This window comes from Sardina pilchardus, chromosome 16 (genome assembly GCF_963854185.1).
Source record: "Sardina pilchardus chromosome 16, fSarPil1.1, whole genome shotgun sequence".
In the NCBI taxonomy this organism is placed as follows: Eukaryota; Metazoa; Chordata; class Actinopteri; order Clupeiformes; family Clupeidae; genus Sardina; species Sardina pilchardus.
In genome coordinates, this window is record NC_085009.1 from 15,061,263 (window position 1) to 15,076,893 (window position 15,631).

Below are 15,631 nucleotides of genomic sequence, written 5' to 3' on the forward strand. Positions count from 1 at the left end.
CCTCCGCAAACTATTGCATCAGAAGGTTAAGTAGTGCGTTTACCAACATTAAATATGAATGACCTACTTTAGAGAGATCACATTTTTTATTGTGCCTGTCAGCTTATTAATGCAATGACTCGACAACAATAAAACTTGATTTAAAATCATGGACGACATGGTGGAAAGATAACACCGCTATTCAATCAGTTGAAACTAATTATGGGCTATGAATTTGGTTTGATAGAACCACTGTTTTGATACCACATTAGAGGGAGAAAGTTAACAAATGGAATAACGGTACAAAACAGCTGAGATAGGCCTTCAATATTGTCACAAAGGGCGACTATACATAGGCTACCCTTGACAAATTTATTTTAGATTTATAGTGCATTTTTATTTGGCCACAAATCAGACTGGAAATAGGCTACAGAGATTTTGAGGGTTTTTTTTTTTTTTTTTTTTTTTAATTCTAGGTTCTAAATATTTGTATTAGAAATAGCATTTTCACAATTACGCATACCCTTTCAAAATAATGCAAGGGGAAACACATATTTCCCACCACAGTAATGGTTGCAATAATTGCCCAAATGTTTTTTAGGACCGGTCTAGACTCTAAAATGTTGCTATTGTTTTCAGTTTTTTTCTACTACCATGCTTGAATGTGGGGGTGGTTTCCTTGGAGATAAATGCTTCTCCTTTCTTTTCCCAATCTAAATCCAAATAATTGAATTTGTTACATCCAACCACAGAGTTGATCACCACCATAATCTTTCTTCTGTGTCTATGTCCAGGTAGGCTTTTGCAAAGGTAAGGAATATTGTGCGTATGCTTGATTTGGAGAGGACTACTGCTACCTGGTCAACATCCATGGATCTGAAGTGGTCAATTCTGTGGTCAACAACTCCACAATGCACAAAGAAGATAAGGGTATGTGTCCTCTTATCTAGCCATGGGGTAGACAAGGGGCATTGCTGGCTGCATTCATAGTGATATGCAAGCAGTTCGCTCCTTTGAGGTCAAAAGGTCAATGCGGTTTTGCATTTACACAATTTGCATAAAATGTCACGTTTTACTTTATTTCCCCGATATGCAGATAGCATTGTATTGCGGTTGCCAGCACTGCTTACAGAAGACAACTGCATCAATGAGTTACTGCATCAATGATGTGAGTACAGAGAGTGACTTGTGCAACAGCATGTACTTGTGGTGCAAAGGTTTATTCCTGTTTATTCCTGTTAATTCTCTCATTATATTTCCCATGGAATATGTCTAACTTTGAAAATATGTGGAATTTTGCAGCCCTAGTTGTGCAATGCGCTAATGCATGCCTTTTTTGCTTGTTTGCAGAACCACACAAACAGCGTTTAGAAGACTGCTGACCTGGCCAGCATTCTTACCAATGGACACTTACGAATTGTGAACTGAAGATGAAGTCAGCAACATGGCGTTGGTGTTTGACAACATTGTGGGTTAACAGCTAATAATAAGTGGTTTGTTATGTGATGATGCCAGTAGGTGGCAGAACAGGATACACTATAGACATGTTAAAAGAGGAGATGAAGGTGAAAAGGGAAACTTGTGAAATTCTATCCTGCTGAAGATTGATACCAGAAACTTTATGGACCTTGGTGATAACCATCCTGCCTTCATTTGTATGACAGATCAAATTCAAACTTGAAGATCATCAAATGTCTGACTGTTGCCTCCATTTAAATGCTTTAGATTACTGCAGTGTATGCAACCAACTAATGCTTAGTAATAATGGAATGCACTTATAATACAGTAGCTGTGACCCCTGAATGCTTCTTATTATGGTCATCTTTATTTTTGTTCTTTTCTCTTGTATCCCTCTAGCAATCCCCCTCCAGTCTGAGCAACTACATCATCTCCCGCAGCTGCAGTGCAAGCCAATGCTACGCGTGTGTCTGTTGTGCTGTTACCGCCACTCAGTCATCAGCATCATCCCCATACCGCCCCATGCAGTCTGCAGGCTATACTCTCCCCCGTAAGTGCAGTGTACTCAGTGTCTCTTTGTGTGAGTATGAAGAGATCCATTTTAAGGGACTATGGTATGGTCTACTCCACAGTATCAAGCTGAGTGTAATTCATTTAAAAACTTTTGCCGGGTCCCATGTAGTGAGCAAGCAGAGTGTGCGAAGTGTCCAGTGGATCAGTAGTTTTATTACAGTATTATGGACTGACAAAGTGTATTGTTGACATAGAAAATAATAATAATTATAATTAAATGACTATATAGTGGAGAGTCATATTATAAAAGTGAATTGGTTGTTTTTCAACCCATTTCTTTGGTAGATTTAACTCAGTCTTGATGCCAGTTTTACTCAGGTTGAAAACATAACCCAACATGCTGTGTCGAACTCAAAATCCAACCTAGATCGAATTGACCCACCCAGTATTATTTTCCATCAAGCAGTTTTTAGTGTTGTCTGTCTTAGCAACTTAGCGTCTTAATTTATGGATGATTTATGAATGCTTTAAACTATTCAAGCTCAACCAAAGTTGTTAACAAGAGCACTGTATAGTAACACAAACCATGACGCAAATCGGCCTGTTTCCATTTCCTGTTACTGACCTTCAAGTCATATCCACAAAAACCACGGGTCTGCATGGTGCCTTTATGTTAAGTATGTCTACAACTAAATACCAAGACACAAGATTGGTGGTGTTTTTTTGTTAAAAAAAAAGAACAATAGTTATGTCACATACAGTAAGACCAAAAGACAAAAATACTTTTTCTAGTTTATTAGAGGCACAGTCTGTGACATTTTTGTTTGGAGGACAGGCTGCCCCCACTCAACCAGCTTTCAGAGCCTGGGCTGCCTACAGACATTTTTTTATACAGTGTAGGCTACTCATGGAACGGGCAGCTAGTAGTCATGAGGTGATTACTGCTGAATTTGACAAAAAATATATGGGTGCATACAATCGCTGATGGCACCTTTAAGCACACTCTTTAATACTGTAGTAACAGGGCAATACTTGCTCCTCGCACTTCAAAGTAAACTTTCAAGTTTGTTCACTGAATGTCGACTATCATTAAGTAGGCTATACTAAACAGAAAGCTAAATCATTTTTGAAGAACACAATAAAATCAAGCAGCATCTTAATTTTGTCAGCTTTCAGATTAAAACATATCAAATTAAAGAAGTTGATTGATTAAATGAAGAATTAATAATGATAAAGAGTTGTATGGAGCAATTACATCACAAAGAAATTGAACAATAAAAAAAAAATGCAACAATCCTATACCCTTTCTGTACACTGTAATATCCGGATATAGGACTCCTCCCCCATGGTTCTGCTCAAAGTTTTTTCCTTTTAAAAGGAAGAACATTTTCCCTTACCCCTGTCACCTGCTGGCTCTCGCGAGTTTCAGTTCAAACCAAGCTCCGTGAAGTACCTTGAAGCATATTATGGCGTTTAAATTAATTGAATCGGTTGCATTTTGTTGTGCAGTGTGTGACTGATTGAAAGCGAACATTGATTTGACTACACAAGTTGTGTTGTTTAAAGGCAAAATTAGCCTTTGCTGTGTGTTTTAAGTGTTTTGAGAGTGTTTCAGTCTTTTGCAAGAAAAAATTGTGTTGAGTGATTCTGTTTAGACCGGTGTGTTAACTGTTTTGATGACATGGTGTCAGAGTTGACGCAAGCGTTAAGGCAATCGAGAAAAACTGTAATGCTGGGTCTATGTCAGTTCAAACCATGCTCTGTGTGAATTGAAACGGTTACTTTTACAGCATGTTGTATCCCTTAATTGCCTCAAGAATGACTATGAGATTATTCAATAGGAACACAGTTTAACCATAAGATGGCAAAAACAAATAATGTAGGCTATGGAATATTTCTTCTGTGATGTTGAATCCTTTTCAGCCATCCTCCTCATCTCTCCGATGATCAAAGTAAGCTTCATACACAGGAACCTGACACTAAGAGAGAGAGAAAAACATATATATGTGTTGGGTTCATTGTGCTCTCGGCTAAAGAACATTTTAAAAATAACTGACCAAATCATATTCTATATAGTCGAGGTCATAAAGTTTAAATATACACTTTGGCTAAATGTAAAGTCAGCTTTTCACACTCACAGTTTCACTTTTCATTCAACGGTATATACCCTGAGTATTGTATTTTGATGATACAAAACTCCAACTACCATCATTCCAAAATAATTATATTTATTTTATTCTCAGAGGGTCAGGAGTTTACATACAATTGTTTCGTGTAAATATATAGATGTTAATGTAGGGTGCATTCGTAAATTCAATCTGACACTGAAAATAGAATTAAGCTCTTAAGTTTGAAGAAGACAAGCATTCTAACTCCCCGTTATTTGGGCTTATAGGCTAGCCTTCGGTTTGCAATATGGATGCCACTACAACACTTGTGATAGGATTTATATGTGAAAGTTTCAGTGTGCTCTGAGCGATCCAAGTGGCAATTTAGGAAGGCACCCTTAATCAAATGGGGTAGCCCTCCATAAAGTTCACACAACACAGCAGATATTTAAGCCCATTCTTCCTGCAGATGTTGTGTAAATGAGTCAGGTGTGGACCTCTTTGCAGGAACCTGCTTTTAGTTCCACATATCATCAGTTGGATCAAGGACAGAGCTTTTTGATTGTCGCTTCAAAGGTTAGTCTTTGCCTAAAATATTTTTATTCCATTTTGGAGTTATGATCTCTGTCTTTCGGCTGTTTTAAGAATAATTTCAAAACATCAGCATGACCCCACCACTGTTTTTTCTCTTTTTTTTCCCCAGGGGAGGATGCGCTTCCGGTGATTGTTTCTGAATATGAATGTAATTTGTGTTATTGATTCAAATTGATGCTCCTACATCCGTCTATCATACATATCAGAGCATATCACTTATGTTTGGCAAATTCGTCATTATAATAGCAATGTGCCGAGGCACATACGTCTGGACTTTAAAGGGAATGAGAGATGGGACTCTCATTGATTGGTTGCATGATGCTACACCAAAAACACACATGATTAGTGAAGGAAATTAAGGCTATATAACCTATTTGAACCTCATGTGCCTATTGTTAAACAGACAAACGTAGATTTGGACATGCCCTAAATTAACTTGCACTTAAGATCTACACTTTGGGGGGAATGATTTTAAAAGATGCTCCCGAAATAGCACAGTAGCTACCTGGCTGTTAGATGCACAATGTGTGTACTGAGCTTACCCACTGCGTTGAACCCCTGGAGGAGTTAGAGTTGGACTCAATTTCTTCTCCATGCTCCTCGCTTTCGTTGGGTGCTTCTCTGATCACATTATTTCCTTCATGCACAAGACAAATATGACAATATGAATACTGAACACTGTATTATTAGCTCTTTATGCAAATCGCTTAAATTTAATTTTACAATTTGTGAGAGAATCTTAACCAGCTGCTGACCTGCTCTCTTTAATCTGCAGATAACCAAAGGAGCGCTGATCACCAGTAGACCCACAACAACAGCCAAAGACACTGTGAGTTGGAGTGGAAGCCCAGAGTCTCCAGCATCCACTTGGTTTCCAGCATCCGCTTGGTTTTCAGCATCCGCTTGGTTTTCAGCACCCCCTTGGCTCTCAGTGGAGGCTGCAGGGAAAAGTCAGATCAATTGAACGCAGCTCCTATTTAAACTGTCAATGAGAGGATGTAGCCTATAGGTGAGGGGTGGGGGGAAGTGAATTTTATTTTTCATTATTTAACGTGTTAGCATTTTATTTGAGTTAACATCTTTTTAACAGTGAGCTGGTGGTTACCACATTTAAAGTTTTAAGATTAAATTGGTTTAACAACAAAAAGTGCTTCTGGTGAAGCAAAGAAAATGAAATGCAGAGAATCAAGCTTCTGTTTTGTAGGCAGTGCCTGAAATAACAAGGGTGAAAATAGAAGAGGAATAATGTAGAAAAATGCTTTAAGGTATATGTTTGTTTATGCTCTTTGATTGTTTGACTATGTTAATTAGAAAAAAACTCACTTTTAGTTTGTGAATTCACTGTTAATTGTGTTCCTTTTCCCAAGTATTCTTCGAGTTTTGGTATGTCGTGGAAAAATTTACAAACATATAAACCTGAATCATTACTAGATATATTGTGAATGGCCAGGGCTGATGAGTAGTTTTGAGATGAGATATTTATCCTATTGAAGATAGTGGAATCCTTGTCAATCTTTTTTTCATCTTTCTGCCAGCTTTTTTTAAGTCCGTTGACTTTTTCCCCATTCCACGTGCAGTTGATTTGTGCAGTCTCTCCCTTGGACAGAATCAGATTGTGTGGTGATTGTAAAACTTTGAGGTCCCCAGTAGTGCCTGCAAGAAAATACACTGCAAATACATAAAAGATGGTATAGTTTAGTTTAAATGTGGCATTAGTTTTTCAGTGTTTGGCATTCATATAAAATGCAGCAGTGAGTCTACATGTATTTGTATATTTATTGCAATAAACATTTAGAATTGCTGTGCCCTTGAAGAATTACAAGCATGTTATGGGCAGGTAACAGAGAATCTGGTTGAACTTTTCAACATAGCACCAGCCTACAGCAGCAGTTCTCAAACATACTGGTAGGCTACCACTGGTGGTACGCAGACTCTCTCTAGTGATACTCCTGGAGTCTCCAAGATGTTTTTTTCATAAACTTTAAAAATGAAATAATCATGTCAAATTATATCAAAATATGTATAATAATAAAAATCCTTAACCACACAATCACTGAAGTTTGCAAAATCAATGTATAAACTGCAGCTAATAGTTGAGAAATGATGTATGTATTTTTTGGATATTTTTAACAAGAAATATATTACATAATTCCTCTGTCCAAATGCAGTGGTTTTGTGACTTTTGTTATTATACACTGTGCAGGAGTGTGATAATGCCAGTTAATAAAAGTGGCTTTGATTATGAATAGTGATAACTGTTTCCTTATTGAAATTAAACACATTTCATTTAGGCTATTATAGTGACATTAGTAATGACACTATTTTTACATTGCCATTCAAATGTTTGGGGTCACTTAGATATGTCCACCACTCTCCATATTCTTCTAGGCTATGTAGGCCTATATCTTGAATTTGGAGCTGATCTTTGGTCTTTGTCCTCCTTTTGGAGGAAATTGGCTCCAATCAAGCACAGTCCATAGGGTGATATTGTGTTGCAAACTGTCAATATACTGTAATCACTTGACAAGTCAAACACTCCTCCAGCATTTTGACTTTATCTGAATGCTTTTTGAGATTTTTGTTTTTCAATGTATTTTTTGCCTATGTTAAGATTTCCTTTCTATTGGTCAGTCTTGTCAAATATGTCTGGAAAGCTATATACCCTCTTCCTCGTCACCTCTTCTTGATGTTGACACACTGGTCTTTTGCGGGTAATATTCAGCAAAACTCACAGTTTAGGACCTACGAGGCGCCTGTCTCTCATACTATTCACTTGTACAATTTGTCCTCTTGTCCAGGTGTCCCCTCTGAGGACAAGAGGACAAATAAAAGAGGCCTCCATCTCTTTCTATTCTATTTTAAACTGGGAAAGGAAGTAGCGCACACCGTGTTGTATGACCATAGCCATTTCTCAGAATAAAAATAAATTGACAGATTTCAGAAAGTTGTTGGTTTACAACCATTTTGTTTGATACTCGTAATGGTCAACTGATTTTTTAAAGATCATAAAACAATGTATTTTAAGTGTCATTTATTAGAACTATAGAATAACGTTGCAACTCAAACATTTGGGGTCACTTATCCATCCCACAGTGTGTCTTACATGGTGCTTTGTGCTTTGGGTCACTGTCCTCTTTTTATGATAATAATAATAATAATAATAATACATTTTATTCATAAAGTGCCTTTCAAGACACCCAAGGCCGCTTCACAAAAGGAATTTAAATATACAGACAATTTCCAAACACAAAAATAATATGTCATGTGCATACATGAAATCAAACAAAACAAAATGCCAAATGGAGAGGCATACTCCTCAGCATTCCCGTAAGCATAGACATCAAGCACAACAAGAGGCCATTTAAGCGCTATACACAAAGAGGAAAATGAGAGGGAATTGGCTCCAATCAAGCTTCATCCACGAGCTGGTTTCACATTCTTCTTCAAGATTCATTTGCTCAAATGTCCCACTTTATCACTAACAATATACCCAACTCATCACATTCCCTTCACAATACTTGACGTATGGAGTCAAACACACATTGTTGATTGTGTCGCATGAATATCCTTTGTGATCTGTGCACCTACAGTATATCAGATTTGTCTATCCATAACATTTATTTTTGTCTTCTATGAAACTGACTGTTCTTTTCCCCAAAATTATATATATTGGTTAGTCTGAGATATGGCCTTTTCTTTACAACTCTGTCTAGAAAGCCAACATCCTGAAGTCACCTCTTCAGTTGATGTTGACATACTGTGTTTTGCGGGTGCTATTGAACAAAACCTCCCAACCGCTGCGTTCCTCAGATAGACGACGTCTAGCTCTGCCACCAGTACACCCAGGCCAATTCAAACTTTTCTCATCTGTTGTTCCTCATTGGTGGAACGAGCTACCAGTTCCTACTCTAGCAGGGACATCCTTCTCCATCTTCAAAAAAATCCTGTAGACCAAGCTCTTCGGGGCAGCCGTGGACTACTGGTTAGGGCATCGGGCTTGTAACCTGAGGGTTGCCAGTTCAATCCCTGACCAGTCCACAGCTGAAGTGCCCTTGAGCAAGACACCTAACCCCTCACTACTCCCCGAGCGCCTCTGGTTGGGCAGGCAGCTCACTGCTCTGGGTTCTGTGATTCACCTCACTGTGTGTTCACTGTGTGCATGTGTGTTCACTAATTCGGTTAAATTGGGTTAAATGCAGAGAACTGAATTTCCCTCACGGGATCAAAAAAGTATTCTATTCTATTCTATTCTATTCCTTATACTGTAGCACTACTTACAACTAGCCTGGCTAATTCTAGCACCTGACTCTTGACTCTATGGAAGTAGCTGGTGCTCTAACTTGTTCTTATTGTACTTTACATTTTAAATTGTTTACATTAAAAAAAAAAAACATTTTAGAATTTTTGGGAGCATTGTTTCAAAAAGTTTTTAACAGTTTACCATGTTGTAAGTCGCTTTGGCTAAACATGCGTCAGCCAAATGTAATGTAATGTAATGTAATGCATAAAACTGCAGCTGATGACCAGTGAAGTGTCAGTCTCTCAAACTAGACACTCGTGCGTACAATTTGTCCTCTCACCCAGTTGTGCACTGTGGCTTCAGTTTACACTCCTCTGTGAAGGAAGTAGCACACAGTACTGTATGGCATCTTCAGTTCCTGCCCATTTTTTTCATACAAAATTACTGATTTCTCATCATAAGAATATTGACAGGTCTCAGAAGAAAGGCCATTTTGTTTGATGCACCAGATGTTTTAACTGATTTTTAAAAAGGCCAGCTGTGTTGCTTTTTTCATCAGAGCAACAATTTTCAGACTCACTAACATAATAATCCCAAAAGGGTCCTCTAATGATCAGTTGGCCTTTTAAAATTATAAACTTGGATTAGCAAACACAGCTGAACACTGAGGTTGATAATGATGGGCCTCGCTATGCTTAGGTCGACACTGTATCAGAAATGAAATAGGCCATGTTCTGCTACAAAAGTCATTACATTGTCAATGTCTCCGCTGTATTTTTGCATTCTGTATTAATGCTCACAAAATTAATTTCCCCCTCAAAAGCTGACAAATTTCAAGTGACCCCCAACATTTGAACGGTAACGCACATCACTTCACAAAGTAATCCACTGTCTTGTGCATTTTTGCACATCTGTAGAGATGCATCGGCTAGACTCACCTTGAGCAAACAGACAGAACAGGAGCCAGCAGCACTGGTCATGCAGGAGGTTCATCATTGAGAACTGAGATCTGTGGCCTGTGGTGTTTATGCTGTACACACAACATCATTTCCTCCTGAACTTCCTGTAACCAGACGACACCTCTTGTTTCCGAGAAATACAAGTTAACAGAGTGACATTCACACAAGCTCACATATTGCACTTGCTTCATAAACAACATGTGAAAAGAGAAGTCTGAATTTTCCCATATGTGATATATTGCATCAAGACACCATGGCGTGGGGGTTTTGTTTTGTAGTGTTTTCTAATTCATTTTTGAATTGCTGCTGTTTTTGAGTACTCAATTCATAATGAAACAACAAACATATACAAAGGTCAAACCGAGCGTTAGAAGATTAAATGGCCTTTTTAAGTTACTTCACACTTGCATGACATTTCTTTTCTTTGGACATTTTCAGGCATCGATACTAGAGTCACTAGCGCACCTGTACATACCGGCCGTGGTCTCAGTCCCACATGACTGATGTCCAATTTTGGCCCCAGTGGGGCACCACCACTTTGTACTGGCTGGTCTTAACCGGATGAGCAGTTAAAGTTTCAACATCACTCCTGGCCATTAGGACAGTGTGGAATGGCACTTAGCTATGTCAATGGCAAAAAAAATGTAGGCCAAATATCACACACACACACACACACACACACACACACACACACAAACACATACACAGTGTAGGTCCTCTGTGCGTGTGTGTGTGTGTGTATGTGTGTGTGTGTGTGTGTAGGTTTTCTGTGTGTGTGTGTGTGTGTGCTTGTGCATGAGTGTGTGCGCTTGTGCATGTGCATGTGTGTGTGCGCTTGTGATTGTTTGTGTATGTGTGTGTGTGTAGGTCCTTTGTGTGTGCGTGTGCATGTGCGCTTGTGATTGTGTGTGTGTGTGTTTGTGTGTAAGTATGCGTGTACGCTTGTGATTGTTTGTGTGTGTGTGTGTGTGTGTGTGTGCGCGCGCGTGCACATGTGCATGTGCGCTTGTGAGTGTGCATGTGCGTGTGCGTGTGCATGTGCATGAGCTTGTGCATGAGCGTGTTTGTGGTCTGAAAATACTGCCCTGTCTTTGTAAATGGAAAACAAAACTGTGACAAAACCCATGCCTATAGACCAAGCAGCCCACTTTTTCAGCCAATTGGCTGCATTGCTTCATGAACACTGAAGAAGCGTGCAGCTGGCCTAGAAGAGATATCAAAGACTTTGGTTTGGGGGCTGTAGAGAGACTAGAGTCTAGACACCACAGGCAATTCTGTCTCAGGTCCTTTACAACACAAGACAATAATGTCAGCCTACAGCAAATATAGGCCTACATAACAATCCAGAGATAAATTATTTGCTATATAGAACCATGCAGGCTTTTAAGAACCTTAGGGGTTCCTTTGGTTCTATATAGCAACTTTTTTTCTACAGATGTTTAAGATGTTTAAGATTCTAATTTTCATATACAGTAATGTTATGTCATGCATCATGATTTCATTCACTGCATTACATAATTATACGCTGTTTTATATTGTCAAATCAAATTAAGGATACTTTTGAAAAAATTAAATAGATAATAAAATAAACTCAGTCTACAACATCTGAATGAATGGATTATCCTTCACATATGCTTCAATGTGTGACGGTAGTCATTGACTACAGAGCTTTGCAATGGACAGCCCATTTAATCTTCTTACTGATCCAACCTGTCATGCCATTTTTATTCGCTAGAGTCCCCTTCAGATTAACAACAAACAAGACACCATATCAATCAATGCTCTACAGTGCTAATTAGATTAGACACTTCCCCTTTTACTGACACCACTCTTCCTCATTAAATTATCAACATGAACATACCAGAGCAAAACAAATAAGTAAGTCAGTGTTTTAGGAAATATCTGTTGAGTCAGCATGAAATTCTTAACATAAGTCATATGGCGCTTTGTGCATACTGGAAACCTGCTACCATGTCAAATAAACAAGATTACAAATAGATTTTCTTTGTTTTCTGTAGTTTGCTTCTATGAGGCAGAGACGCACACCTCTGACCTCAGCCTCACATGAAGGGGGGAGGGAGACGGCTACAGATTAGCCTACTAGTGATTAGACTCATCAGCTAAGCAGTGGACACACTGTCTGCGCCCAGGAAAGCTGCCTCATGGACGCCATCGTTCAGCGATCGGATGACCTGTGCAATGTAGAGAAGAGAAAACGTCTCCTCTGAAGACTGAAGGCAGAATCAAAAGGTAAAATGTTTCCTTTTTTGTTTTCTCTCTTGATTCTTTATTCTGGTTAATCATTTTCAGGTTACTAACACTAAACACAATATGCACCATACCTTATAGATGGTACCCAGAATTGAAGGTGTAAAATAAATAAATAAATAAATAAATAAAGACGTAAAAGTGTTGATGAGTACACATATTGCTAATGAGGATGATACCATGTGATTGTTTTAGTGTTAAAAGTTGGTGAATAAACTCTTTTGAGCGGTGGATGAACTTCTGACATTTCAGAGGGGTATAGATTGTGTTGACTTATGCTTAGCCTCCTCTGCCCTACAGCCCTGGTTATGGCTCTATTTAGAGAGGTTTGCTAGCTTGTGCACTAGATAGCAGAGATACCAGTGGTGGTCTGTGAGGTTTTGAGGCTCTGAAAAAGAAAAGATTTCACAGCACACGTCTGCTTTGTTGTGCAAAATGGCAGCATGCAATAATCTGAACTCAAGACCGCAAATAGTGACACTTAGGCCTACAAAAAGCCATCATCCAGTGCCCTTTTTTAGTTATGTAGGAAATTCCACTTAATTCCCCCAAATATAGTCTAGTTTTCCCAAAGGTCCTTAACAACGGTCACCCTTAGATCTACAAGGATAACATCGGTGGATTAGCTGTGTTTTGGTTCAAACATGTACTCATTCTACTTAAGAAAACAGAGCAGCATTCCCTAAATCAGTGTTTTTCAACCACTGTTCCGTGGCAGAGTGTGCTGTGAGAGATCATCAGGTGTGCCCCTGGGAAATTGGCCAATTTCACTTAAAGCCTATCTAACCTTACACTGACAGACTTTGACAAGATCTTTTAAAGATTGTGGTCTTTTAATTAATGCCCCTCATTCAAGCTTTACTCAAAAGACTACAATCTTTCATTAAAATGTACCTTGGCTCAAGAAAGGTTGAAAAACACTGCCCTATAAATGACAGATGGGTAGAGAGAGGTTGCTAGCTTGTGCACTAGATGCATGCCTCCATGGCAGAGATACCAGCGGTGGTCTGTGGTCTTGAGACGCTCTGTTAAAAAGGATATGATACCACTGCTTTTTACAGGCCTAGTTGTGCTGCATACACTAACCAGGACTTGAGACCACAACTGAAAATGGTGACACGCAAAAAGCCAACATGCAGTCAGAACAAGCCTCTCTCTCTGAGACAAACTTATTCTGTTTGAGTTATGGAAATTCCACGTTAGTTTTCCTAAAAGTCAATAAGAAAATAAGTGGAGTTACCATGAGATCTATAAGAGATCTATAAGATACTGTTCTTCCATGAAAGGTTAGAAAGATGAGTGTTTTTACACTATCCCACATTTGGGCCATTGTCATGACAAGTGACAGTCAGATGTTAAGTGTATGACGCATGAATGACAGTGTAAAATGTATGCTTGTGCTGCCTAGCTTAACCTTAACCTTTGCCTGAGTCAGCCAGACATCGCTGCCTTGAAGTTGACAGTGGGGGCCAAAAAGATGATCAAAATATAAAAACTGTTTACACATCAAAAAATCATTGTGGACTGTGAAGGACAGTTCAAAATACTCCAAATTTGGAGGTACTGTAAACTTGCAGACCTGACTTTGAGATACAGAGGTGCACAATAGCTGGGTAAACCTAGCCTGATCTGCCACATCTCCCCTGCTTCCTGAGCACGTTTGATGGGTCCAATCACAAACTAGCTTATCTAAAAGGCGCGCCCGTTGGTCTGATTGGTTGAAGGACTATCCGAATGCGTATACACTAGAGTCATTTGAACTACGCCCATTGATAACGCATCTTGTGCTGTAGAAATAAAGCACAGACTAATGTTCCATCTTAAAAGATTGAGCATAGTATGGTGATAGCCAGACTAGCACACAATATCAGTGAGCAAAAATAATATGATGGGGTTGAGCAGGAGCAAAATTAGGAATGGCCTTAACAGATCAGTTGGTTCTGGTTGGGTCTAGTCTAGGAATGGCCTTAACAGATCAGTTGGTTCTGGTTGGGTCTAGTCTAGGCCTATGTTTAGGTCTAGATTTATCATCCTTGCTTCAAGTTCCATAGTGTGTAATACTCCAAAGATTTTGCATCATTTGACCTCTAGTGGGACCTGGTGTCACACAAAACAAAAGTGGGTTTTGGCACCTTCACCCATGTGGTTGGGAACCTTGGTTTCCGTGGGCACCTTCACCCTTATTAGCCTAGCCAGAGAACCAGCTCCGTTCCCCTTCGCAAACCAACATTTGAACCGTTTGTAGCGTTGCGCTAGAGCGTGGCATCTTGGTTCAGAAGTTGAACCTGAAAAAAGCTGAAAAAAGCTTTTTTCCTGTGAACCGGAGTGGGTGTGTCATTCTGCCATCCAGAGGGGAGAAGGCTAAAAGCATGAGTTTTCTGTTCATGTCAACTGTTGCCACATGACTAAACAATACTATTCAACTAGCATTACACTGCAGACGTTGACTAGCATTATATACAGCTAATGTCTGTTGTTTTTACGGGACAACTGTTCATATCTTTCTCCTGTTTATGCGTCTCTTTAACTTTTGTTTTTGCATGCAACACCCATTGTTGATGACACATCCTTGGTTCGGTTCAAAACTGGTGGAAATGGGGGCAGGTTCACCAGATAACACCATGGTTCAAAGAATTCCGAATGGCACCGTTCAAGAACAGCTTCGCTGTTGGTGGAAAACCGCCTGCTGCGGTTGGGAAACTTGGTTCCTGTGGGCACATGGGCCCTTATGTGGTTAGGAACCCTGGTTCCTGTGGGCACATGAGCCCTTATGTGGTTGGGAACCTTGGTTCCTGTGGGCACATGGGCCCTTATGTGGTTGGGAACCTTGATTCCTGTGGGCACCTGGGCCCTTATGTGGTTGGGAACCTTGGTTCCTGTGGGCACCTGGGCCCTTATGTGGTTGGGAACCTTGGTTCCTGTGGGCATATGGGCCCATATGTGGTTAGGAACCCTGGTTCCTGTGGCCACATGGGCCCTTATGTGGTTGGGAACCCTGGTTCCTGTGGGCACGTCGGCCCTTAGGTGGTTGGAACCCTGGTTCCTGTGGGCACCTGGTTCCTTCTGTGGTTGAGATTCTGCTGCTTGCACCACGGCTCCTCACCTTTATGTCTATGTCAATGAGTTATGATTAACCAAATATGGTATGTGGACTAACCAACCCAAAAGGCATTAGCCATTTGATCCTTATGGGGCACTGCAATAAATGGAAAAAATATTTTTTCATGTGTTATCTTTAAAATCTTGAGGACTGGTTCTTTATATGTCTTTAATATTGTTCTATATTTTATGAAAATGCAATGAGTGTCATCTCCATGATTTACTAGTAAATCTACAGTAAGTGTGATTATGGACCACTGAAAACCAAGTTTGTGTTTCCTGTCTAGGGAGTTAATGCATGGTGGCGTCCGTGATGAACTAACCGTACATCTACTGTCATCTCTGGAGCCTGTGCTGATGGCTTTAAATACTATCTTCTAATTGGCTGGACAACAATCCTGATGTCATTAGCC

The 15,631-nt window shown here is 39.6% G+C and overlaps 1 protein-coding gene and 1 long non-coding RNA gene across 2 annotated transcripts; one reads left to right on the forward strand and one right to left on the reverse strand.

Moving 5' to 3' along the window:
* The first annotated feature begins 732 nt into the window (after positions 1-732).
* On the forward strand, positions 733-1,977 carry LOC134059456 (uncharacterized). Its single transcript, XR_009935056.1, has 4 exons — positions 733-909; positions 1,076-1,147; positions 1,330-1,447; positions 1,837-1,977. It is a non-coding gene; the product is annotated as an uncharacterized LOC134059456 (long non-coding RNA).
* A 759-nt stretch (positions 1,978-2,736) lies between these two features.
* LOC134060555 (uncharacterized) lies at positions 2,737-9,885 on the reverse strand. The gene is made up of 5 exons (XM_062517286.1): positions 9,831-9,885; positions 5,976-6,320; positions 5,408-5,590; positions 5,195-5,289; positions 2,737-3,929 (listed from the first exon to the last, which is right to left on the reverse strand). The coding sequence occupies exons 1-5, from the start codon at positions 9,883-9,885 to the stop codon at positions 3,870-3,872; spliced, it is 738 nt and encodes a 245-aa protein (XP_062373270.1). The 3' UTR covers positions 2,737-3,869.
* Between the last annotated feature and the right edge of the window lie 5,746 nt (positions 9,886-15,631).

Excerpts from the sequence above, each read along its gene's own strand:
- LOC134060555 (XM_062517286.1), bottom strand. The coding sequence starts at position 9,885 with ATGAACCTCCTGCATGACCAGTGCTGCTGGCTCCTGTTCTGTCTGTTT. Across the intron at positions 6,321-9,830 it reads GTTCTGTCTGTTTGCTCAAG|TGTATTTTCTTGCAGGCACT; the intron begins GTGAGTCTAGCC and ends ATGTATTTGCAG. Across the intron at positions 5,290-5,407 it reads CTGCAGATTAAAGAGAGCAG|GAAATAATGTGATCAGAGAA; the intron begins GTCAGCAGCTGG and ends TTGTGCATGAAG.